At 40.5% G+C, this 26,585-nt stretch overlaps 1 protein-coding gene across 1 annotated transcript in view; it reads left to right on the plus strand.

The window, feature by feature from the left end:
• HECW2 (HECT, C2 and WW domain containing E3 ubiquitin protein ligase 2) overlaps window positions 1-26,585 on the plus strand; it is a 143,761-nt gene that overhangs the window by 34,357 nt on the left and 82,819 nt on the right. Inside the window, exon 2 of the mRNA XM_063162472.1 lies at window positions 10,682-11,022. Within this exon, the coding sequence (XP_063018542.1) occupies window positions 10,731-11,022 (292 nt within the window). The 5' untranslated portion in view covers window positions 10,682-10,730. The remainder of the gene's footprint in view (window positions 1-10,681; window positions 11,023-26,585) is intronic.

Genomic DNA, 26,585 nt, shown 5'->3' on the forward strand with positions numbered 1-26,585 from the left:
TAAAGAAGGTAGGACGGGTGTTTTTTGGAGGAGGAATGTTTAGGGCTTTCAATCTCTGCAGTTTCTGCAAAGATTGCATTCATAGCTATTTGATTCTCTGCAATATTTCTAACTTAACACACTGGGCACCTTAAGTTGAACTTGAAAATATATATATGAGAAACATTATATTAGCATGTTTTTGGTAGTGGCACCTCCTCCTTAAGGACGTATTTGGAACAGTCAGCAGGCAAAAGCCATTGCTTTTGGGCTGGCATGACCATCATTCTTCTCCTCTGAGTGTCAGGGATGCCTTTGGTGGATATTTGCTTGGTAGAGTTTCATTCATTCAAGAAGCTCCATTAAACTGCAGACAAGCAGAAATGTTCTCATGTTTTAATTCAGCCAAAGAGTCTCCTCAAAACTTTATGGAAATGCAGGCTTTGTGGGGGGAAGATTATAACTGGCAAAATGATCTAAATTGAAATATCAAAAGGGTAAAAGGGGCAGAAGGATGGAAATTCACATTTATACAGACAGCATTTAAATTCACTCCAGCAAAATTTGTCAGTTCTTAAAAATAATTGTTTCCTGTTTTCCTCATCTACTGATTGTATCTACAAGTTTATTTATAAGACTTAGGTACACAAAGCTTTGGGTTGGTTTTGTTTTTAATTTTCCTTTGTTCTTTAAGGAGACCAATTGAGTCTTTTTTAAACATCTCCCACGCCCACACTATGATCAGTTTTACCAGACTGGAACTTGAAAAAATGGAGAGTCAAGGAAATTGCTTTGCCATGGACTGATGGGCACTCTTTTTTATTCTACTTTAGTCTACCTACATGTTTCAGTTACAGAATTCTCAAATTTGCAGTCAGTTGATGCATGTTTTGCACAAAGAAATGCCTTTTTTCAAGCTGATAATACCCCTTTGTGACAAAACTGAATAAACAGCATCATGAATTGGAACCTGTGCTGCTCTGAGAGAAACAGCATTCCTGTGTTCCCTGGAAACGTGAGAATCTCTGTGTGAGAGATGTACCTGCTCTGTGGTGGTTTGCTATCATTTCAGTGGGTGAAATCATTTTTATGTGGTAGAAAATTGATCTCAAACAGGCTTGAAAATGGGACTGACTGTATTGGATTTGGGCTTGTATGGGTGAAACAATGCATGTTCATTCATATTTATGTTCCAAGGATTTCCATCAGCATAGAATGGATTTCCAGTTAAAAATTGAGTTCAAATGAATGTCTAGAAATGCTTGTTGCATATCTAAATATAAATACACCAGGTTTTAATAACTGCCAAATAAATGCTTAAATCAGGCTCTGTTAAGTATCACTAAAATACAGCTGTCATTCAGTGATGTGACACTCATTGAGTAGTTTCTGCTTGGGTACTGGTTGCAGAGACTTGGAATGAAACTGCAGAACTACTCTCATAGTAAGCAGTAAATAATTGTACTGCTTCTTCTGTTAAGTGCATTATTTTATAAATGGCTTTTTGAATTGTGGCTTTTTTGGCCTGGCAGATTTCCTTTCTTTTTTCAAAGGAATACATCTTTTCTGTCAAGCTTTTTGGCATTGTACTCTTTCTTCTGGTTCTGTGTTTATTTCTTTCCTGAAAAGGCAAATGCTAAGTTTTTATTTTCTGCAGAAGTTCTGTATTTTGGTCTTTACTGTCCCTTGTGAAAAAGCCTTGGGAGAAAACTTATAATTGGGTAACTGTGGGCTGTTGCTGCTGATGTTCTGGAAGTCCTAAGGACAGGAGGGATTTCAAGAGAGTTGAACGGGTTACCCTTTTGGTTTGTTTTCTTTTTTGGGGGGGGGGGGGTTATTTAGGTTCCTGCGGGCTTTCATATATGTAAGAATGAGCATATATTATAGTTTAGTGACAGAATAATTGAATTCTAATTTTCTCATCCTGTGACAAAGGAGCTTCTCATAGAGAATAAAATTTGTCTCTAGTATAGACATTTGAAGGGGGCTGTATTTTGGATTGTGTGAGGTGGCGTCAGAAGTCTAAACTGAGAGCAGCTGCAACAGTACTTGAAGGGAAATTCTTGGAAACAACTGATCAACAGCAACTAGCAGCAGATAGAGCTGTGTCATGGACACTCAAGATCAAGGCCTGGAAGTGGGAATTCTGGTTTTAAAGTTTCTGTAGAGTACCATTGCATTGTGAATTATCCAAGGCCACAGTTCACAATATGTAGGGTTTAATGGCTACATGGCTGTACCCAAGTCTCTGCCTCAGCTGTGAGCTCCACTCTGAGGAGTGGTGCTGCAGAAAAGATTATTGAGATAAACAAACTTGGTTACAGTAGTTGCCACACCAGGAGGAGGTTAAGGAGGGCGTATAATATGGAACATGGCCTGTTGGCTATGAAATTGCCCCACAATCTCCAGTCAAATTTTGTTTCTTATGTGAGTAGTCTGGAGGATAGGAGCCTATCTGGTATTTTTAATTTAAATTTATGTGCAGTTCTTTTATTGCTACTTCAGTGAAAGACAGGAATGAATTTTAGGCAATTGACATCCTCCTGTATGTCTGCAGAGCAATGCTAAGATGCATCTGCAGGCCAGATGGATCTCACAGCCTGGCAGCTGCAGCTGAAGGGATTAGATGAACCCTCTGTAACCCCTTCCTTACAATTCCAGACAGGTTATCCAGGCTCTCAGTGTTCAGCTCCACAGTTCATGTGGCTGAGTTACCTTGAAATGTTTTAGGGCTTCTTCACCTGAGCCGTGGGGACAGCATTGTGGGGACATGGACATTTGTCTTCCTTGACCACAAAGTACACCAGTAAGTACCCTCCAAAACTGGCATAACTGTAGAGTGCTGGGCCATGCAGATGTGTAAGGATCTGGGCAGGTATTTGTGACTTTCACTCTTGGCCAGTGTGCTGTACACCAGCTTGCTCCACGCTGAAGCTTTTGCGTGGTAATAAATGCAGTAAGTTCTACTGAAAGCCCAGTGCCTGGTGGGCTGCTGTGTGGACTTGTCAGAAATATGCATAATTCTTCAGACTTGTGGCCATGATGTCAGGCTTGAGCAGGAACTTCTGCCTGCTGTAAGGAAGTTGCCATTGTTGGGTGGCAGATGGAAGCCCTGCTCAAGAAGCTAAGGTCATATGAAAGTGACATTTATTTCCAGGTAGATACAAGGTAGGACTCACTTTACAAATGAACTGTACAGAAATCTATTCAAATAGATACTCTCTTACATACTGAATGAATTGGGCCATTCTCTGGCCAAATAATGAATGGACTGTTTTCTTAAAGTGTATGTTTATGCTGAACTATATGTTTTTTTCCCTTAGGGTAGATTTTCAGCCAGTCTAAATTATATGGTGGTTTTGTAATCTGAGCTGATGTTTAACATCTGAGCTGAGTCACCAGGTTTGAGTCCAAAGCAGACTGGAGATGCATGAACACGTTCTTTCCTTTTTCCCTCCGTCTCCTGAACAGCAACATCCTTGTCAAATTACAGTGCAGTAATTTTTAGCTTTACTTTAAGACACGAGTCCAGTTTCCAGAAGCTTCTAGATGTGATTTCCCAGCAGTGAGTTCAGAGGATGAATTAGCAGACTGAAGGCAGAGTTTTCTCAGCACAGTTTACTCCCCTCATGGCTCAGAGCAGGGCAACAAGGCAAAAGGACATCCCAACAAAATTCTGCCCCCTTTTGCTCAGTCTGGAGTAACTGTAGTCTCCTCCACAGATCAAGAGAGAGTGGTTTTGGTCCTCTGAACGATTTTTTGGAGGAACTCTGCCTCTTCCCCTAAGGAGGCCAGCTCCCTGGCACAGCCAGCAGAGTGTCAGGCACGTCATTCAGTCTGGCACTCCTGTGGGGATCCTTTGAGTGGGAAAGTCAAAACATCTCTCTTGGGAGAAGATCTACAAAGAGCTGTGTCTTTCAAGATGCTTAAGTTGACCTTCTTGTCAATTTTCTTGCTTAAAAAGGAAATCTGGTTGAAAGATCATGCGCATATAGGTTTGTTTCTGGAACTGGGAAATTTATTAAGTTCTTTCATCATCATTGCTTCAGGCTAAACTGCTTCTCAGAGTATCCAGTAATTGTCCTATTATGAAAGTCTGGGGGGCTTTGTTGAAGGAGGAAGCAAGCAGATCAGCAGAAAAATATTTTTCCTGAATTTTACTTGTCTCTGTGCTTCTGGAAAGAACAATTTATATTTCAAGACAGTTACTATATAATTAATTTAATGCTGAATTAAAGCAACTTTTAATTTTATTCCATTAAAAAAGAGAGCTATTAAAGAACATTTAGTATTTCAGCTGTATGTAAGTCCTGTGTCAGCTGTGATAGTAGCTTCCAATAATTTTTAATATCTTTCAAGAGCTCCCCATATAAAAGTAATATCCAGACTGGCTGTTCAGGGAAAAACAGTGAATACAAATTTACTGTCAAATGTGTAAAATAGAAGAAACAGAGGGAAGAAACAGAGACTTCTTTATTCCTTTTTAATATTTCTGATATATCCTGAGTCTCCTTGTAATTAAAAAGAAAAATGGTGTCAGAAGTGTAATGATTTGATTTTTCCAGTTGATGACATCTCTCTTCTGATTTTTATCAGGTCACAAACTCTCTAGGTTTTCAGTGATCACTTTTTGCCCTGGGTTTGTTTGTATCATCTACCTGCATAAATAATTATTTAAAACATGCAGACCTATTGAGCACTCAGGCATTCCAGGTAGCAATATTGAACAGTTAGGAATGTATTTTAGCTGATGGATCTCATTACTTTCTGCCTGCTGTTGAGGCTCAGAACTGTGCAGTTATGTAATATGATGGCAGTTGTATTTTTGAAATACTGAATTTCATGATCTACTGGAATAAAATTAAATTTCTACTATATGATACAAGTTTATTAATTAATTAACTAAATAATCTCAAAGACTTAGGATATAGTCATGGTCATGTAAGTGAAAAGGCTTTATTACCCTCTCTTTGTTAATCAGTGGAGAAAAATAGAGATCCTAAAGAAGTGATTTTTCTTGGCTCTTGAATACTGTGACAGCTTTTACATTCATCTTTATCTTGGTGATAGAATAGGAAGCATCCAAATGTGTTAGCTTAACTTAGATTTGACAGAATGTTAGCTAATGGAGAAAAATCCTGCTAATCAGTCAAATACCTTCTGAGAGAAATTCCATTATGTGGAATGCAGAAAACTTGATGAGGAGAAATTCTTGGAAATATTCCAGCAGGAATAACAAGAAAATGACATCTGGGCAGAAGGATGAAGATTTTCTCTCATTTTTGTCAGCAGAGAAAAGGATGCTTTATGCCAGCTTTATCTGAATTTATTATTTTGTTGTACTTTTATTTTTTATTTTTCATAGACCAAATCTACTATCTGAAATAGCAGAATACAGGCCTGAAAGGAAGCTATTGAGTTAAAGAGCTATCCAGTTAATCCCTTTGTCTCGGGCCAGATCAGCTCCGATGATCATGCTGAGTAAGTAGCTGCTGAGTTTCACTGGGAAGGCCCATCTGTCCTGCTGGCAGAGGTGCACAGCAGCTCTGGAGGAGAGAAAAGCTCTTCAGTGCTGAAGCAGGGTGAGTGCAGAGTGGTGGAGCATACGAGTGAGTCATGGGTATCCATCACCCAGCTGCACAGGCAGGTTTTGCAGCCGACAGTGAATTCTGACTATTCTGCTTTTGCCAGAGTTTCTAGCAGCTTTGAAGCCACTATAGGGACTGGAGTTCTACCTTATCCCAGAAAATGTGCTATTTTTGAGTTCTGTGCAGAGAATCATCTCCAAATTCTAAATTTATTCAAGAAGCATTTTCTCAGCCACTTTTAGCTCAGACAGATGGTCAGTTTGAACCTTATATTGTAGCATTTATAAATCTTTGTACTGAACAAAGCAGTGTCACACAGTGTGTAATTGGAAAACCAGCATGTTTTCTGTTCTTTGTATTCTTAATGTGTTCTTCAGCCTGTATAATTATGGGGATTGGTTATCTCAGCATGGGAGAGGCATTTGAGAGATACACACCAAGCATGATCTGAATGTGTCCAAAGGAGAGCAAGGGAGCTGGTGAAGGTCCTGAGGAGGGATTGAGGGAGCTGGGGGTGTTTAGCCTGGAGTAAAAGAGGCTTGCGGGGGAACCTTATGGCTCTTCACAACTTCTTGGAAGTTGGGTGTCAGTCTGTTCTCCAGGTAACAGGCAAAAAGACCAGAGAAAACGGCCTCAAGCTGCCCCTGGGGAGGTTTACATTGAATATTCGGGACAATTTCTTCAGCAAAGGAGCTGTCAGATAGTGACAGTGGTGATCCTGTGTTAGGTTAATGGTTGGGCTGGATGCTGGTAAAGGTATTTTTCAGCCTAAGAGATTCAGTGATCCCGTGAGCGGGGGACATTCGGGTGTCAGTCGGGCAGGACAGTGTCTGCTGCCCGGGGCAGGGAGGCTCTGCCGGCAGCGGCGCGGTGACCCAAGGGCACAGGGGCGGGTGAATGAGCGCGGCACCGGCAGCGCCCTGAGCCCCGCGCGGAGCCCCGGCCGGGACCGCCGGCACCGGGGCAGCCCTGCTCGGGGTTAGCCCTGCTCGGGGCCGGGTTAGCCCTACTCGGGGTCGGGTTAGCCCTGCTCGGGGCCGGGTTAGCCCTGCTCGGGGTTAGCCCTGCTCGGGGCCGGGTTAGCCCTGCTCGGGGCCGGGTTAGCCCTGCTCGGGGCCGGGTTAGCCCTGCCCGGGGTTAGCCCTGCTCGGGGCCGGGTTAGCCCTGCTCGGGGCCGGGTTAGCCCTGCTCGGGGTTAGCCCTGCTCGGGGTTAGCCCTGCCCGGGGTTAGCCCTGCTCGGGGCCGGGTTAGCCCTGCTCGGGGTTAGCCCTGCTCGGGGTTAGCCCTGCTCGGGGCCGGGTTAGCCCTGCTCGGGGTTAGCCCTGCTCGGGGCCGGGTTAGCCCTGCTCGGGGCCGGGGTTAGCCCTGCTCGGGGCCGGGTTAGCCCTGCTCGGGGCCGGGTTAGCCCTGCTCGGGGCCGGGGTTAGCCCTGCTCGGGGCCGGGTTAGCCCTGCCCGGGGTTAGCCCTGCTCGGGGCCGGGTTAGCCCTGCCCGGGGCCGGGTTAGCCCTGCCCGGGGCCGGGTTAGCCCTGCTCGGGGTTAGCCCTGCTCGGGGCCAGCCCTGCGGAGCTGCTTTACTCTAAGTGCTGTGGGAAGAGGCTGGGAGCAGCACCCGTCAGCCACATCAAAGAGCGCTGCATAAACAAGAAATGAATCACTGCTAGGAGTAAGATAAACAGGGCAGCATGTGAACTCAGGCTTGTTTTGCATGGTGGGGTAGGATATATATTTTTTTTTTCTTTTTATTCCTGTGCTGGAACTCTTGGACTTCCATTCATGGATTTTTTTAAACTGTTGAATATTTGACTGTGTGAAATGGGCTGACATTTCTTTTCAATCTCCTTTAGTGAAGAAGGTCAGGCAAGAGGATTTTTCCTATCTGTATGTTGGGCATTAAGTGGAACTATTTCCCAGTTCAAGTCCCTCTATGATTAGTAATTGGGGAGTATATTTAGATAGAAATAATCCTGAACTTGGGCCACTTAGAGATTAAGAGGAAATCAGTTCTAGTTCTCTCTAAGCTTCTTGTCAAGTACTGAAGAAAATGCTGTGATACGGATAAGCAGCTTTGATACAGGTTTCACTTTTCTACTGAAACAGTTTGCTAAAGTTAGTATCTGCTGGTTTCCTGAATGCCTGTATTTTCCTATGCTTTTAATTCAGGTTGAACATTTCAGTTTGCCTTCATGAAACCATATGCCTGGCCAGCTTGGTGTGATACTCAGTGACCCCACTGCTCTGATTGTATTCAGCCTGGTGAGCTGAACCTTCATGGCAGGGCAGGTGCACACAGTTAATCCTGGGCATTGTCTTTACAATATAGTCTAGGTGCAAAGGCTGTGTCAGTGGTGCTTAGCAGGAACTGAAGGTGGGAGGATAATTCTTATTTTCAGTCTACGGTAGGATGTATGTGTTAATGTTCTGTTAGTTATTAGTGACAGGCATCAGGAATTGTTAACCCAATGAACTAATTTCTTTTGTAGGCAGCAAGGCACTGTGTAAGGTTTTAATCTCTTTTCTCAGTTGGAAATAATTGAGGAAGTGGCTCTTTTTGCTTTTCTGTCACTTCTTATGGGTTGGGTTTTATGGCAATCATCTTTTCCCCTTTTACACATGAGTGTTGTATTTCTCTCTTTAAAAAGATTCTTAACTAATGTCACTGTGACATGCTATATAGCAGAATATTATCTGACAGGAGGCATGAGGACTCCTTTGAGGGCCCCTTTACAACCACTTTTAATGATTTAGAAGATGCTGTAAAAACTTAAGAGTCCTGAATTGTTGGGGGGTTTGATTTTTTTTTACCTGCAATAGCAGCTCATTTACATGTGAGTTTTAACTTGTTGGTAGCAAATTGATTTCAGTGGCTTTATGTGGTTTGTTTGGATCACACTTGGAATTATGAATGGGATCAAACGAGTTAGCCAGCGTTTATATTTGTGGTTTACTTTACTTTCAGAAACTAATGTGTTTCACCAGAGTGATAGCCATTGGGACTTAGGAAAATGGACTGTTGCAAAGGAGTTAATGTTTTTCTCAGGCTATTTTCATCTCTCAAACTGTGGCATAGTCCTGGCTAGTACAAGTTAATTCTCACGTGTCCTTAACCATAGATGAGTTTGTCCATCTGCCACATATAAATTTTCAATATGTTCCAACAAATGCCAGTTCTGCCCTAGGTACAGTGTAAGACTCTGCAGCTGAAGGAAATTTCTTCATCCCTCCTATTAAAACTTTGTCTCTAACCTATAGTCTCCCTTCACAACCCTTATTTTGCAGTGATTTTACTGCTGTAAAACCACTGCATACAGTAGTTCAAAGACATCAGATCTGTGGCTGTGGGACAGAAGACAAACTTAATCTGTTAGTTAATGCTGCCGGATCTGTTGCTGAGGGCCGTGGTTCCCAGGCGGAAGCATGGGCTGCTTGCTGTGGTGGGCAGCCTCAGGAGCACATTGGGACCTCCTGACTCAGGGATAGAACTCTGTCAGGGTGATATTTAACACTTAAATGTAGTGTGTGCTGTCACATCACAGGCTGGTCCCTGTGTGTTTCACTGGCTTGTAAGGAAGGTGGTGGCTGTTTCTTACCAACCTTTCTGGTCTCAAAGCACTCTGGATTTTCAGATCTAGTGAATAAAACTTTGCATAGAGAAATGAGATACTAACTTGCCTGATTCTCATTTAAAATGGCCTTTTTAACCAAAGTTTCCCTTTTCTCCCTTTTCTCTGTCAGGGGCAGAGCGTACAGGAACATGGCAGAGAGGAGATAGTGAGCCCTGCTGATGTCCAGCACCAGAAATAAGATGTGTATGCAGCCAAAATATTCCTCATGTCAGGAAAGACTATGTCATGTACTTTGGGAAGTAAACGTGGTTGTCTCTGTGTCACTTCTGTATATGTAGAATTATTGAACTGAATTTTTGTTTCCTTCCTTCTCTGCATTATTTGATGCTGAATCATAAACAGTGTATGATATGCTGCACACAACTGGATAAGTTGAACTTTATTTTTCCCCTCTGTTCTTAGTGTTTCAAAACATCTCCCATTTAAGAAAAGCTGAAAAACAGCAAAAAAAATTTTTTTGAATGCTTGAAGAGTTCATACACTCAAATAGTATTGAAAAGAAAACTGAAGATGAGTTATGATTTATTGCAAGTTGTGAGTAATGTGAGGGCTTCTTTTCAAATGACAGTAATTTAGATGTAGTAATATAGACAGTAATGGATAATGGGTAACAAGTTCTGATTCTGAATATATTGTGTGGTGATATTGGCGTGGCCCTTGCAGGGAAGACACTTCAGGGAAGTGTCTGCTCAGGGCTGGAGGAAAGCAGTCAGTGACAGCTCCTTTGCTGAAGAAATTGCCTTGAAGTTCTAAGGCCTCTGTTTTGTAATGGATGGAGAAGGACAACAAAAATTTGACTGCACAGATGAATGGACTAATTTGATATGTATCTTTACTCTAAAGTACCTCAGTAAATGGTTTGCTATGTTTTTGTGTGGTATAGAGGATCTCAGAAGCTATGCTTTGTACCTTATAAGATGAAATCCTTACAAGATGATTTTATGGTAGCATAAATCTGGGATATGATATTTCTGCTGAAATATGTCCAACCTTACGTCCAATCTTCCACACTTAACTCATGCTGATCACACAGTGATTGAGAGTATTGTTGAAACTACCATAAACATCATGTACTGCTGGGATTTTTATGGTACAGGGCAAGTTCATTATGTCTTTGCTCTTAAGACTACTTCACTCTCAAGTCCACACTTACATTAGCTTTGTTACTGAGGCTGTTCTTTCATAGATTGTCTTGGACGATTTGCTTTCTTCTGTTTTCTGGCTTATAAATGTTATTTTGTGGTGTGTGGCTAACTCTGAATTTTGTTGTAAGTTTATCGTGGGGTTTTTTTAATATACAGGTAAATAGGTACTGTTCCTTGCAGAACAAAATTCTTTGCAGTGCTAGAGCAATGAAGAAAAAGATTGTACTCGGTCTGTTTCAGGCATCTATGGGAACATTTTTGCACTAATGCTTCTCCATTTAATAACTGACTGAGTCACCTCCTGTCTCACCTAAAACTGCCTTTTTTCCTTTGTTGTGCTAGATCTCTGAACAACAACTTTTTTACGTGAGTTGACAGACGTGGGGAGGAGATGGCCAGCTCAGCCCGAGAGCACCTGCTCTTCGTGCGCCGCCGCAACCCGCAGCTCCGCTACACCCTGAGCCCCGAGAACCTGCAGAGCTTGGCCTCTCAGGGCACCATGCCTGAGAACATGAACTTGCAGCGGGCCAACAGTGACACTGACTTAGTGACCTCGGATAGCAGGTCCAGTTTGACAGCCAGCATGTACGAGTACACCTTGGGACAGTCTCAGAACCTCATCATTTTCTGGGATATTAAGGAAGAAGTAGATCCAACTGACTGGATAGGACTTTATCACATAGGTAAGTCAGAGTTGTGCTGTCATATTTCTGTGTGTTTCTTGCTGTTTTGTCTCTTCCTCTTTTCTTTTCTGATATGTGTTCTGGCATGCTACAGAATTAATCTACAGATAAAGTTGAGGTACAACTGCAGAAAGTTGCCTTGAGTTCCTCTCTGCTATTCTCCATGCAGTGAGCTATGTAAAAACGTGATTCTGATTAATGTAGATCTGATTCCACAGTGACCTGCTAGAAGATGAAATGTGTTATTCCTAAACACTAAATACACATACAGTTTCCTGTTTCCACCTTGGCTGGTGGCTGGCTTACAGACTGGAAAATTTGAAGTATCATATTCATCATGTAACTTGATGTGCTTACAGTCCAATGCTTATACATTATCTTGGACAAGTAACCTCTTACTGTTTGTGAAAAGAAACATTATCATTTGTATAAGTCTTTGATTTTGTAGAACTAAAATGGCATCAGTTCTGAAGGAGTGAAAATTTCTGTTTACGAGGAATTCTTGTAGAAGGAAATCCTCTCCAGAGATTCTTCTGTGTGGGTTTCTTTGTGCTGTTCAGGCTATTTCATAGGAGGAGCTGGAATGAGCTCTAGGCTGCCATGCAAAGGCCTGGGGGTTGTGTGTGCATTAGCAGATAATGTGACTCCAAAGGGGTGGATCAGTAGGTCAGTTGGTACTGAGAGCGCCAGTAATCCATTTGGGTTGTGATTTTCCTCTGTGCTGTGTTTAATCAAGGATGCAAACATGCCTGCTGCATGTGTGGTTTGGAACTGGCCAAAGGACAGCCTTTATGTCCCTGCTAGGGAGGGAGCACAGCCAATACCTGGAACAGCACATGGAATCACGTCTCAGGAATCACTTCACATGCACTGAACTTAACCAGTGCTCACTAAGTGGGACTGATGGGTTCATTCATTCCAAGACTGTGCTGCTTCTCTGGACCTAATGACTCATGTAGAGAGAATGGTCAATTCAAACTGCCAGAAGCAGCTATAGCAGAAACTGATGGAGGCAGTTCTGACCACTGAAGTTATATTTGGCTGGGACTAAGTGTAGTGCAATGAAACTGGCCACAGCAGGGTTTTTGAGAAATACTTGCTGTGCCTCCTTTTCCCAAGATGTTCCATCTCTGCATCACTTAATGTTACATTCTGTGTAGATGCTGTTTCTAGTTATCTTTTTTTTAGTCTGATATTTTTTCCCAACATTATTGTAGTTCCACAAAGTGGGCATTATTAACTGGTGCTGTTCCAGTGCATACCTGGTTATAAAAGTTGGATTGGAGTTGCTGCATAAGCTGCTATCTCTCCTGGAAGAAACTGTGGATATGCACTAACTTTCAAGCCACGTAAATAAAGTGTCTCCATAATAAACAGAAGTGAATCTTCCCAACAGCATTAGCAGCTGAAGTGTGGTCTGTGCTGTAAAATGCACAGACTACTAAATGAGCTGAAACATTCTAATTTAAATACATTGAGAGCTTCATCTGCATGAAGGTATGACAGTCTTTCTTGTTGCTTTTTTATGGTTCACAGCACTTCAGGATTGATATTCAATAACCTAAAATGAAGCAACTCTGTAAAATTACTATTGGTTCTTACTCTATGTTGAAAGTGATTTTTATCTTATTTTCATGATTAAAACTATTTCTACATTCAGTCTGTTGAGTTCCTAAAGTACAAAAAAATATTAAGTTAGCGCAGGGTAAGAAACCTATGAGGAACACCCAAATTTATGCCTTCTTGGGCCTAAACCCCCCATTATACAACCATGTAATACCAGAGTATGTGAATGCTGCTTTGTTAAATGGTGGAAGGTCCAGAAGCTTTTGTCTCCATTGCCACTTGAAATCCATGGATGGTGGTGTGAGTTTTGATGGTGGTTTCATCATTCTGAATGATAAAATTGCACATTTTTTAACAACAGAGGTAAGGACAACAGAGGTAAGTCTGGTAGGCATGCCTGTCTATCTTTGATGTAAATTTTTTTATCAACTCTTTCAAGTGTTAAAAAAAACCTTTTAATTTGCATAACTTTTATAGCTGCAGTTAAGGTAAGTTAAATTCTATAGGTACAATCCAGGATTTTCCATCCTTTGTGATAATAGCTGTGAAGCACCTCCAGTTTCCACTTACTCCTTTGTAAGTTGAGGACACTTCTTATTTTCTCAGGAGAGCCATGCTAGTTGGTGAATATTTTTAAGAATAAAAGCTCTGTTCTCAAACATGTTATTAACATTTATTGTAATTGCTTGAGGTTCTCCATCCTGGTCTTTGTTTAAAATGAAAATTATTTCATTTAAGTCTCCCCTTGGGCACAGGCTCCTGAAGGCACTGGGAATTGTGTGTTGCACTAACACCAGGCAGCACTGGGGCTCTGCCAGCTTGCTGCTGTACCTCCAGTATTCCCCCATGTCTTCTAGTAAAGCACTATTTTTTGAGGAGCTAGGAGCAGAAAAAGGCAAATATTGTGCTCTTATTTTAAAACCCAAAAGCACAGTCCTGTGGCTTATTTTTTTTTAGTATTGCTTGTACAATTAACTGTCATGCAATCTGGATCAGTGTTTTGCGAGGAAAAAGTGGTTGTTAATTCTGTGAAGAGAAGATGGATATTCTAAAATGGGCATTATGCTGAGCTCTGGCATTTGCACAGAGAGGTTTGGCAAAGGTCTGAAGCAATCCAGGTACATTTTCAGCTCAAGTTAAATTTTGCAGAGTTACAGCCAGTATAAAAGGAATTGAAAATGGAACACTGGAAGCTGTCTTGCCTCTTCATTCATTAATTTTCTCAATTAGCATGTTCTCATTAATTTTCTATAATGAGCAGGCAGTTCTGTGCTTCTGAGTGTGGTTTTATTGCTCAGTTAGAACTGCTGTGGCTCATGAGGAATCCCACCAAAGTTCTTAACAGGAGTTTCTTTATAAGAGGCTGAGCAGAACCCACTGCACACATTCACCCAGCATGGATTGGTGCAGTTGGTAACAAGACTGTCAGCAATCAGAGTCACTGCCTCTGCTGTTAGTGCTTTGCAGGTGATTGATTGGCTTTCACTAGGGAATAGTAGATGGAGCTTTTCCCAATACAGTACAACTTCCAGTGAAGTGTTTTGCCTGCTAAATAGTTATGAAAATGAATTTTGCGTTTTTAAAATGAGAAAAGCCCAAGGGGAAAAACACAGAATCATCTTATTCTGAAGGACTGATTTTTTTTTTTTTTTGTTTTTAATGTGCATATGAATATTTTTTGGGGGACTTCTGGTTATTTTCTTTTTAAAAAAGGAAGGAAGTCATAAATGAACAAATACTTTGTAGAAAAGACTGTGTTTTATGAGACTTTGATTCACAGGATACTCCTTTATGGAAACTTTCAGTCTTTCATGTTTAAATGCAAGGAATTGAACCTAACTGAAAAATTCTACATAGCTAAATTAATGCTCAGTTTTTATAGAAAGCGTTTTAAAGAATGTTTTTAGATATATATGTGAGTTTGTTCACTTATACCATACTTTAATCTTCCTCAGTTTCATCAATGTGCATGTGAAAACATGGCCAGTTTTCTTGCTGAGGAACAGCTTTGTATGCATGTTCTTTTTCTTTCCCCGTGTATTCCTAAGGATTTCCAGAAGAAAAGTGTATGTGAGGGACATGGTGTATTCTATGAAGGCAAACATCCTTTTTCCTGGCTATTTCTGGATTTGTACTGGCTGAACTTTGAAAAGTGTCAGTAGCACTTCTGGAACAGTCTTGTCCATCAAGTTTTGTTGAACACTTTCTGTCTGTAGAGGAGCTGTGTGGGAGTGCAGCTGGCACAGCTGTGAAAGCACACGGGGTCCCACCGAGGCTGCGGGCGAGGCAGAAATGCTGTTTGCTCCCTGGTAAATCGGGCAGTGCTGTGTGAAACATGAAATTGTCACATCTGAAATGCAGGTTTGTCATTTTGGATTCAGCTTTCAGCTCTGCCTAGAATGGACTTGTCATTTTTTCTTCAGGACTGCTAGTGAGGATTGTCACTTGAGAGTGATGAGCATGATGAAATTTGAAGAGGGGGCTTTTTAGTAGAGATACTGGGCCTGTGCTTACTTTGAGAAGTTGAGGTAAATTTCAGTCTGTCTGTCCTAAAAAGGAAGGAAGAAATAATTTCTCGTCTCAAAAATTCTTGATTTTTAATTAGGATTTAGACTGAAAACCACCATCTTTTGAAGTTGTAGAAGACTACAGAATTTAATACACATCCTCTTAGACCCATAAGGTTTTCTTGTTCTATAGCAACCCAGGTTTTGCTTTAGTTTTTTAAAAAATACTGTTGTTACAAGCAATATTTAATATGTTGGAGGTTGTTTTTTATTTCCTCTATTTATGAGGAATCTGTATCTTGCAATGACAAGAGTGGTCAAGCTCTGTAATCCTGTGGTGAGTCAAGCTGTGACCAATATTGGCCCCAGTTGGAATCAAAGAAGATAAATGGATATTCAGTTTGAAGGAACTATGAGATCCCAGTTTTCTTGCTAGTGTGTTATTACAGCAACAGGCTTCTAGGAATTCCTTGGAAAGTGAGGGTTGCTCAAAGAGATGAGCAGGTGGACTCTGCACTGCTCATGGAATGGTGAGGGAAGTTGCATCTTGGTAAGTGTTACGGGTTGTCATGAAGTTTCATATTTAAAGAAAACAGGAAGTACAAAATAAGGAATAAAAAGTCAGCAGAGAGAAGCAAACCCTATTTCTGGTTAAAATAGATTATCTCCCATGGCCAAATTGCACAGGTTGGCCTATTTTTGTCCTAATTTACAGAGCCCTATTTATGAGCTGCATGCCCTCATTCTAGAGATCCTTAGCACATTCCAAATGCTGTCTGTCAAAGGTCATTGTATTTGTTTCCATTAGCTGCCTTACAGAAGCTGCTTGATTTTTTGTTGTACCTACTTCATGGATCCAAAACAGAATTATAAAACCAAACAAAAATAAAAAGAAACAAACCCGCCCCTGATATGAAGTTATATAGGGCAATTTAGATAGGCTCTGGGTTTATACTAAGCTTCCTAGGGTAATGGAGTTTGGAGTCTCTCCTTTTCAGGTCAGACAGGATTAAAAAGAAAAAGCTTTTGCATAAACTGCCTTTAGTATGCTTAAAATAGAGGCTCACTTTAGACAGAGGGATTATAAAATGTTAAAATACTTTATTCCTAGAAGATTTATTTGGTTTGCATTATAGAAAACGTACAAAGTAAAATCTTCATTATCTTCCAGAAAATTCTGATTATTCACTTGATTTTTTCCCTTCCTGTTCCTGTTCTGTTCTTTCCTTTTCTGTACTTTAAAATGTGAACAGTACTGTTCATGTCTGTTGATTAGTTGCTAGGCATAAAACTATTAATTTGCAGTTACTCCTCATTCTGGCTGCTGCTAAGGTCTGTAAACCACTGGCTTCAGTTTCTGTGTGGAAGAGTCTTTCCCCAGCTGGCTCCATGAGAGTCTCTGGCTTTGACTTCCAGGACACTGGCACTGTGCTCTTTGTCATCAGCCATAATGCCAAAAAAAGCTGCCTTGATAATTTCATTTGCTGGTGGCTTAATATTTAGGGATAGGCCACCTCTTGAGTGGGATAATGAAAAGTGGAGGCAGTCCAATGTAACAACTGTATCCTAAAGTGGGGTGAGGCTTTAGTGGTCTAAAAAAGCCTGTATAATAAACCAGGGGTCTTCAGAAGCTTTCCCTCCAGGTACTGCATTCCAATTTTATTCTTTCAGTTTTTCCTAGGTCCTGACCCACATACAAAGCTCTTTTTTCACCAACATGGAATTTCTCCTCTTCAGTTGTGAGCTGGTGAATTTTGTTCAAAAATAGTTTATGAGCATACTACCCATTTATAATACCCAGCATAATACCATTTCTTTCCTGCAGAAAATTAGATGACATGGGTAGAAAGTGCTTCCTCTATGTATTTTTCATTGCATGCAGTAGATGCCTGAAAAGATACCAATATAAAATATATACTTTTTTTTTTGTTGTAAGAAGAAAAATAATTAATTCCCTGCTAAAACCCTCAAAATCTAGGATCTTGTAGAATGATATAAAAATTCAAGCTGTGACATAAAAAGTCTTAGCAGAACATCCAAACTTTTCAGTTAATTGTGGGTTTTTTTCAGTTTTTCAGATAGCCCTGACCTGAAAACTAGACAAACGTAGCTGCAGGGAGGACATTTTCAGCTGTGTTGTCAGTATCTTTCCACTGCAAGAGGTTTTGGCATGACAACATTTATAATCCTTTGGATAGAAAGTGGTGTTCTCACAACCCTGCCTTTTTGAAGTGACTGTTCTAGCAGATGGGAAGATGGCAAATACAAACACTGGATAATGAAAAACAATGTAGACCTCTGGATTTGTAATATTCCCTTTTACTGTAAAACTGCCTTGTGTCAGCTTGTATTTTAATTTGCTGGAAGGAGGTTGGATTTAATTTTTTAAAAGACATTTCCAGTGCTGTTTTCCATCATGAACTCAGTGTGCTGTCCAGTATTTTCAAAGTAATTTGGAAAAACAGTTATTCCAAGTCAGTGATAACGGGATTGAAAAAGGAATTGCATAAATGCATCTATTGATTTTTTTAATGTGAGAAATAGACTATGGTTTAGTTTTGCATTATGCATAGTGTTAGAATTCCTCTTGTACATTTTTTATGAAGTTCTTGGCTCCTGTGTCTGCACAGATTTATCAATGACTGTAAGAATATGAATTGAGATGTGTTACAAGCTGAGTGTTAAATAGGATATGTTAAGGATGTGACTAGTGTAGGTAAAGCAAGTGGGACATGAAAAGATTAGACACAAACATACTAGGACTCTGAAGCTAACACTTTATTGGCAGATACATTTAATATAATTTTTAATATAGTCTGACATTGGATACACAGGTTCTTAAATTATAACTGGAGGAGGTTAAGGAAGGTGCCAGTACTGATTTTGATAGGCCTCCTTTCTTAGCAAAACTCATCAATTTATGCTGTTTGAAGGACAGAAAAGACACAGAGATCTGAAAGATACCAGATCTGAAACTTGTCTGGTATGAAAAAATTTTCAGGTGGGCCAGAGTGGTGCCCAGCCCTTGCAGGATTTGCCATTTGGCTTGAGGGAGGTTCTGGTTTGGGGTGAAGATGCTGGAGCTGTGCAGTTCCACTGGCTGTGCTTGGCTGGCGCTCACCCTGTGGGCACAGCAGGACCTGGGCACGGCTGCACTGGCAGCGTTCCCTCTCTCTGTGCCCAGGAGCAGCCAGGACTCCATTGCCCTCACTGTAATGGGCAGCTGATTTTCAGGCAGGCAAACCCTGTGCTTCTGAGCTTTGTTTCAAGAGATCTGCCTCCTTTGTGTGGCAGTCATTCAGAGTTAGTGTCAAACTGTTTAGTCTTCCGTCGTGTTTCAAGTCACTGATCACTAATGTGTCAGTAGTCCTAGAAAGTTCATAAAAATCAGTAGGTTCATTGCCCTTGTCATTCCTACCCTAACCTTGGGAAGAAATGAATCCTTTATATTCCAATGCGTGGTATTGCAAAAAATGAACCTACAATTTCCATATAAGTAAGGTCGTCATTCTGTATATACTGTAATAAGGCAAAGAGGAAAAATATATCTATTCAGACATGATGTGAGCTCTCATGCTCCATTAAATGCATGCTTCCTTGAGAATTTAAACTTCATCTGATGGTCAAAAATGTAGTTCATATGACTTAAGTCACACTTGAGGATAATTTTCAAGAGGGGAAAACTGAAAGCTTGGACGTAATAAGTGTCATTTGTGAAAAGGACTAAGAACTGAATGCTTTCCATGCCTTGCAAAATCAGGACCTTAATCAATGTTTTATCTTTGCCATAAAATGTGGGAGCACTTTCTTGTATATGAAGCTAGTTAAGCCTAAATTAGTTTGACTTTATAAAATTAAATGTGTGTAGAAAAACATTATAGTGCAGTAGTAGGCACATTTGGTTGTCACTGAGATAAATATCCAGTAATGACCTCATTAAAAAAGAAAAAAAATATTTCTATGTTCACTGTAGTTTAATTTGTATCTAGAGTTTCATGCATGACATAGTTCAGCAGATGGAAGCCTGCAGGGTGGGGGAAAATTAACTTCGACAAATTTTTCAACATAGATGTATCTCTTAATTTTAGTAAACTTCCAGAAAGGCACTTGCTTCCCAGATACTGAATAAGGATGCAGCAATCTACTAAAGTCAACAATGAGTAAGTTTTTTTAGGAGTTATTGATGAGGTGGTACTTAATGTGCAGGCAACAGCGTTTTTCTGATGTATACTTAAACTTGTAAATTTGAGCAATAGGATGAAAAGTGCATTGTCCAGTTCCTTTGAAAACCCCAAACCAAATGTACCCCTGCTGTGTGTTCAGAAGTGAAATCCCAGCCATCCCAGCTGACACCAGTGCCACTGCCCCAAGAGCTTTGAAGAGCTCTGGGTTGATCAGATGAGGAAAGGTTTGGGGTTTGGAAAGCAGTCCTAATTACAGCAGGTTGAGCTGAGTGTGCTTCTCTCTTGCTCCAGCACTTAAATACAAATCCCTGTGTTTCAGATCCAGGTAGGTGACTGTGCTTGGTGCTGCTGGTTGCTGGCTCAGCAGCACCAAGCTGGCAGAGCACTTACCCTGCCAAGAATGCAAACAGCTCTGGGCCAGTTCAGCATCGCGGAGGGGCTGGGGGACAGCAGCAGGGGTTCCCTGCAGGAGCGTGGCACCAGCAGTGGGAGGGACACTCCTGGCAGTAACTTGCCACTGGTCCTGCTCAGCTGCAAGGTGCAGCAGTGACCCCAGCAGAGAGGCTGTGATGGCTGCTGTAAAATGAGTGTGAGTCCAATTGCACTGTTTGCAATTAGTTACTTATGTGCGGGTTTACGTGTGTTGCTGGGAGTAGCTGAGTTGGTGAGCCTAGTTGCATTCAATTCTAGGTTCTGTTTGTTGCCTGATGAGTCCCAGGGAATTAATGCTTTTTGAAAATCCTCTCCTGGAAATGGAGAAGGAATAATGGAAATATTATATGTAGGTGCTTTCAAGATAATACACAACTTAATAAAACTTCCTTGCCTTCATTAGTCTACAGTTTTTTGTTCCTTTTTGCTGTTGCATGTTAACACCACGCAAGAGAGCACTTTTTATTTCAGATATTTTATACTAAACAGTTAAATAAGGAAAATCGTTATCTCTGTTCTTGACTTCTGATGATGCTCTTCGGTACTGGTTAAAATGATACTGCTTCTGAAGAACTGCAAAATGACCTTTATGTTTCTTCTGGCTTGGGTCTCATCCAGTTTAATCTGCAGAGCTGTTTAGTACTTATCATAAGCAGTGTTTGGCTTAATTTCTCTCATCTTCATGACATCAGCTTAGATATTTGAGATGAGAAATAACTATATTGGCATCCTTTTTGTTGAAGAGGTAAATCTTAATTGTGAATTATCCATCTCACTACAAAACTACTAAAGCCTAAATGTGAGAAAAATGATCTGGCAATGTATAGGAAAAAAAAATCATTCCTATTACTCTGAATGTGACAGGATGGTGCTTATGACAAATTAGCAGTTTTACTAGTTATTACTTGAAAAGTCTGTTTATGCCATCAGTGCATTACTCAGAAGTTAATTTATCTTGGAAATTCTAGATTGTCTTCAGCTGGAGTAGATTGCCAAAATCATGAGTGATCTTCCAACCTCTTTTCCCCCCTTCTTCTCCATCTATATATTGCATATCATGTGATGAAGAATAGGTTATAAGATGCTATTTTTTAGATAATGTCCTTTTGCTTAGGACTGCTCTGCAGTTAAATGTAGTAAATCAAGACTTTGTCATAAAATTCCATTTAAATTTCCAAAGGAAAATTGTCTTCTGTTTTGTTAGCGCATGAATTCTACCAGTTACTTTGAGGTGGCTTATTTGATACTCAAGAATATTTACTAGTGCCTTGAGACACTGATACATTGCTGGAAACCCCTGAAGGTAATGAGTCTGTGATGAGGTGATTTAGTGTTGTGTTACTCGTCTCATGGTAAAGGCTCTCTTGGGTTTATGGTTTGACCACGGACTCTGTGCCTCTAGGGGTAAGCACCAGGGTCTGAAAGCTCTCAGGAGGCATACAGGCAGCAGTGTTTTTAATTTAAGTATAGGGGAGATCCACTTATTTGTTTCAGGGAAGGTTTTTTTGTCTTTGCAGGGAGAAAACAAACTTAGGAGAACCATTTCCTGATTAGCCATAGTATGTTGCTGTTAAAGTGGGCGTGAGGAGAGTTACGAGGATGGGAAACAAACATTGCGTTTCACAGAAAATATTTCAGGTTCTTTTAGAACTCCTTCCTGCTCATTTCTTTAGAAATCTAAGACTGACTTATCTTATTGTGTGTGTATATTGGATGAATTTCTTCCAGGATGTGTTGGCTCATTTCCTTGAGTACTTCTAAATTTTCTGAATTTTTTTCAGTCACAACAGATAGCTCAAAAAGCTTTAAGGAAATGAGTCAACCTCCTGAAATAAATTGCTTACTGAATAGAGGATACTGTGTTCGACATCACAGACGCCCTTGATAGTTCTGTGGATACTAATTAACAGATAGTCTCTGAAAAATCTGTTCTATCCAGGTTCCAAAAAGATTTGGGAGACAAATATCCCCAGTGAGCACCTGAGCTTTCCTGTTAGGATTGTGGGGCATGCTTCTAGACTGACAGGTATTGGTGTGAGAGGTGCAGATGGGGATGTGACAGGCAGGCTCTTTAGTGAAAAATTAAGGATGTTGTTGAACTTAAGTGTAAATAAATGGGAGTAACATAAAGGTGCTGAGTTAAGGACTATGAAACTTTGATAAAACAACACTGAAATCTGAAGGCTGCATAGGTTTTGGTCCTTATTTTAGTACTCACAAGCAATTTGCACTCTAGTTCCAGGAGCCCTTGCTGTGAGTGTCCTGAGTGTCCTGCAGGTGCCCAAAGCAGGTGAGGCTGTTCTGTAAGGAAAGGCCCAGGGCCTGGCCATGTTTCCTTTGGGTTGCAGGAGTCCTAGCAGGGAGGTTTCCTTGCTTGGGGCTTTGCTGAGTCACTGTGCTGGCTGCTGACTGCAGTCTTATATAGTTACATTAAAAATAAGTAAGAGGACACCATTTTAGTAACATACACAGTAGGTAGGCACAGGATGCAGGATTTTCTTTGCTTCCCAAGGATTACTCAGCAACTCAGGGACAGAAATGAGAAAGCCAGCACCAAACACCATGATCTGGGATTTTCTGTCTGATGAGCCTAACTAAAAGTAAAACCAGATGGCCCTTAATATTTAAAAAGTTCGATGTCTGGATCTGGATCTGAACTTTGAGCTCTGAGGCAGCAAGTAATAAGCCAGCTTGCCCTGATTTGGTGCATTGCACAGAAAGTCCCTGATGCAGGCTGTAAATACCACATCTCTAAACAGAGGTGACATGCATCTCCAGACAGGTGACGTGCACTGTCAGGCACTCGAGGGCAATCTGAATACATGCCCACCACAGCAGAGAGAAGAAAGCCTGGAATATCTGCAAAGGAGTTGACCCTGTCAGTGTGCAAAGTGTCTCCAAACAGTGAGAGTTGAATAAAAGCAGGTACAAAATACAGCTCCAACTGCAGTGGAAGGAGACAGAATCTGTCTCTGGTTTTGTGGTTGTTGTCAGTGATTGTTGCTTGTAATTTGTGGTGGTGAACAATTAACTTGCTACATTTCTCTTGTTGGAGCATAAGTGTTGGCCGTGGTAGTTTGGTACTGTGATCTGTGAGCTTCTTGATACAACCTTTAGGAGTGAAGTAGCAGTGTGTGCAGGCAAAAGGACAGTATAGTCAGGGCTTATTAAATAACAAACAAAAGCATTGCATCAATAGAGGCATCCCTGTTGAAGAATCTGAAGAAATTATTGATTTATTTGGCAGGAATGCAGGAAAGAAAAACAATGTTTGACACAAGATTGCCTTGCAGCTCCAACTTGAGCAAAAGAGATGATATATCCCAAATGTGATAGAGAAATCAGCAAAAATAGGTGGCTAAAGCCATCACGACTAACTCCTGGCTCATTGTGACAAAATAGGTTTGGTGGTCTCAGCAAGGAACTAATAAAAAACTTGTGCATGTCTGTCAAACAATCCCCAGGCTGCAGTCCAAGGGAGCCTGAATCAGGTCAGGGACAGTGCAAGAATGCAGGCACTGAGACAGCAGTGAACACATTCTATTTCCTCCATCTGTATACCTTGCAAAAATAGCATCTTTGAAAGTGTATGTGCAAATTTGGAATGTGCTATGCTCCTGATCTATTTCTGGATTATCCTGGGTCTGCTTAAAGATTAATTCAGTGTATAAGCACGCTATACTGTTTGGTGGACAGGACTGAAAAAAACATGATGTGCTTCTGTAAAGTGAACTGGGTCAGACTTCAGTCATATGCTCATCCAAAGAACCTGATCTCCTGGTGACTACAGTGCTTCCCTAATTGTGCTGTTAAATTCTGCAATGTCAGCATGCTAGTGCCAGATCCCCAAATGGGACAGTCTGTGTTTGCAAGTAATCAGTGACACACAATATAAAATTAAGCAAAAATGTAAGAAACTGTAAACTGTAGAAACCACAGCTTGGCTGAAAATTATGCCCCAGGGACTTGGTTCACAAATATTAGCAAGGTTTGCAGCTCACTGTACAAACTTGTGGCTAGTTAGATGAGATATAACCAACCTGAATGGATCTTTTTTGTTTGAAGTTCTTATATACTTTTAATCCCATAGATACCTTTTTTGTTATTTTTGTGTATTGCTTGCCCACTTCTTGGATTTATACTACCACACTGAGTAGTTCTGGCTGTGCTCATTGGATCAAAATATGTGTTTGGAAACACTTGTAGGATTTTACTTCAGGTGCAGCATTAGTACGAAATGCTTAGAAAACATGTTGTCTTTGTATAGGTTTTTTGGGCTTCATAATGAGCTCAGATTCTTGGACCATTTATTCTTTTTGTTGGTTGCTTCTACATTTGGGTTAAATTACTGGGACATTGAAGCATGACAAAAGGATATTGTCAGAATATAAACATTTTTCTGTATTCCAAACCAGGAAGGTCCCTGACATTCTAATAAATTCCCTAAGAAACCTATTACTGGCAAATGACAATAGACTAGTTTGCATTCCCGCTTAAACAACTCATAATATTGAGGATAAACTTAAAAACAACAGCTGCTAAGGGAATATAAAATCCCACAAGATCCTTAAGAGATGTGTGCTGCAGAGACACAGAATAGAATGTTTTTTGACAAGTTTCAGAAACCAGAAGAATTTCTAAAAGGCAATGAGTACTTGCTTGAAACTGGCAAAGGAATTTTTTTTCTCTAAAAAAAAAAAAAGCATTTTTAGGAATGGACTTGAGCACTGAAAGTGAAATGCTGGCTGATATTGTTACTGTCAGAAGGTTGGAACAGGCTAAGAAGAATTTTGATCAATGTCAGAAACTGTAAGCAATAATCAAGTGCAATTGAAAGTGAAGCTGAGGAATCAAAAGGCTCTGTCCTTTCTCTCCTTTCAGTGATGAGTCAGTTCTCTCCACCCAGTGTTGAAGGATGCCACATTGCTGAAAATTTAGAGATTTCTATACCATCATAATAGGTTCAGGGTTCAAACCATCAACCATTTGAGAATGCAAAACTGAAACTAACCTCCTGGATTCCTAGATGTCAGCTGTTGTGTGTAGGAAAACACTTTTTGTATCTGATCTGTTCTGTGGGTGTACTGCTTCTTGTTTTAGCCCTCATTCCAGGCAATAAATAGCACTTTCACACAATCACACGCCAAAAAAAGAAATGTCTAAGTAAACACCAAGTAAAACAAGGGCTGAAAATGCAAAAGTGATTGAGGGTTAAATGAGCTCCACAGGGCTCTTGGGGAGTGTGTTTGGCACATACTTTGCCCTTCCTGGTTCATTCCAGGAAAGGAAAGAGAACTGTGGGGAAAGCTGAAGGTGGGACTTGGTATCAAAAGCAAAATGAGAATATCCAACTAGCTGGCCATAAAGCAGCTGGTGGATCACTGTGTGCAAAGGCTGGGTCAGCTTTTTGGTGATGCTGGCTCTGTAATTCAAAAGGGTTTGTGCTTTGAGTTTAGCACCCTTGCTAATGATCAATTAATTTTTTTTTTAATATGTCTTACAGAAAACTTTCAGTAATTCTGGTAGAAACTTTCACTGGCAAAAGCTACTTGTTAGAACTGCTGGAGGGTGTACATATGTGGGCAGTTCAAACACTTAATTCGGATTTGTGGTTACAGTCATTCTCCTTCATGGTTGTGAGCAGAGCCAGCCATCTGGCAAGGGAGTGCCTCCTTCTCATCACACATCTGAGAGCTTCCCACAAATGAGATTTCAGCTCATTAGGATACTTTATGGCCTTGTGGGGATTTGAGAAGAAATACAAACCTTTAATCTCTTGTACTTTCATCTGAGTTGCATGTTTATGTTCTGTTCTAGAAAAGAAATGTGTTTACCGAACTTAGCCTTTTGATTGCATATATACATTAAAGATTTTTTTGGTACAGTTTATTGAGAAGTATTATAAATACCTAATGAATTATTTGGGCCTGCAGCTCTTTCATTGACAGTTGTGATATGATTAGAGGGTTAGAAGTGTGAGCCCTTGCTGAGTGACACTGCTCTTGAGCTGATGACTTGCTTTATTTTGATAAGTAAAGATGATGAAGTTAGTTTCTGGGTATAGCTGCTTATGGCTGGTTGGTGTTGGTCTGTATCTCTGAAGTACCTGGAAGGTCTTGATGATCAAGATGTTAGATGTAGAGACATGACTGAGCTCATCCTTTGAGCTGTACCAATATTTTCTAGCATTTGTAAAGTGTAAATATTTCTGCCAGTAATAGGTCTGTTAGAATATGAATGGGAAAAGAGCATGTCAGGTGGATAATGCACCAGTGAATTCAGGTCAGTTTTTGTAGAAGATAATTGCAGAAATTGAGGGATTTGTGTCACTTGAGTAAGCTAGAATGAGGTTTTCAAATTATTGATGTGATGAGTAACTAGTTCTGGCTTTTCACCAATTTTGAGGATCATCTGTCAGGTGAGTTTTTTGAATTGATAAATTTATTAACCTAAAGGCCATGTAGCCTAAATTATAGATGCCTACAATTTATCATCACCTCACTTTTTAGGACCAGAGGATGAAAAGGGTAAATAAGCATGGTACTTGTCAAAAAGTGGTTGCAAAGTTTATGTGAATTTATAAAGTATTCACATGTCGTTATTAAGTTGTAGGGCAGGGGAAACAGGATGGCTGCTAATAATTAGACATGGAATGGCTCCTGTTAATTAGGACAAAAAGTTTTGTAGGTTATTAGATAAGTAGTAACAGGCTTGATACTTCCCTTAGCTACTTGGTAGGGAACCTGTCTTAACACTGGCTGGGTTTCAAATAATAATTTACCATTGCTACTGTAAACTCTGTATAAAACAGGGTACTTTCTTCTGCTGTATGAAAAGCTGGAGGGAAAAAAGGAAAAGGAAGCAGAAGGATGAG

This window comes from Melospiza melodia, chromosome 8, assembly GCF_035770615.1.
Source record: "Melospiza melodia melodia isolate bMelMel2 chromosome 8, bMelMel2.pri, whole genome shotgun sequence".
NCBI lineage: Eukaryota > Metazoa > Chordata > Aves > Passeriformes > Passerellidae > Melospiza > Melospiza melodia.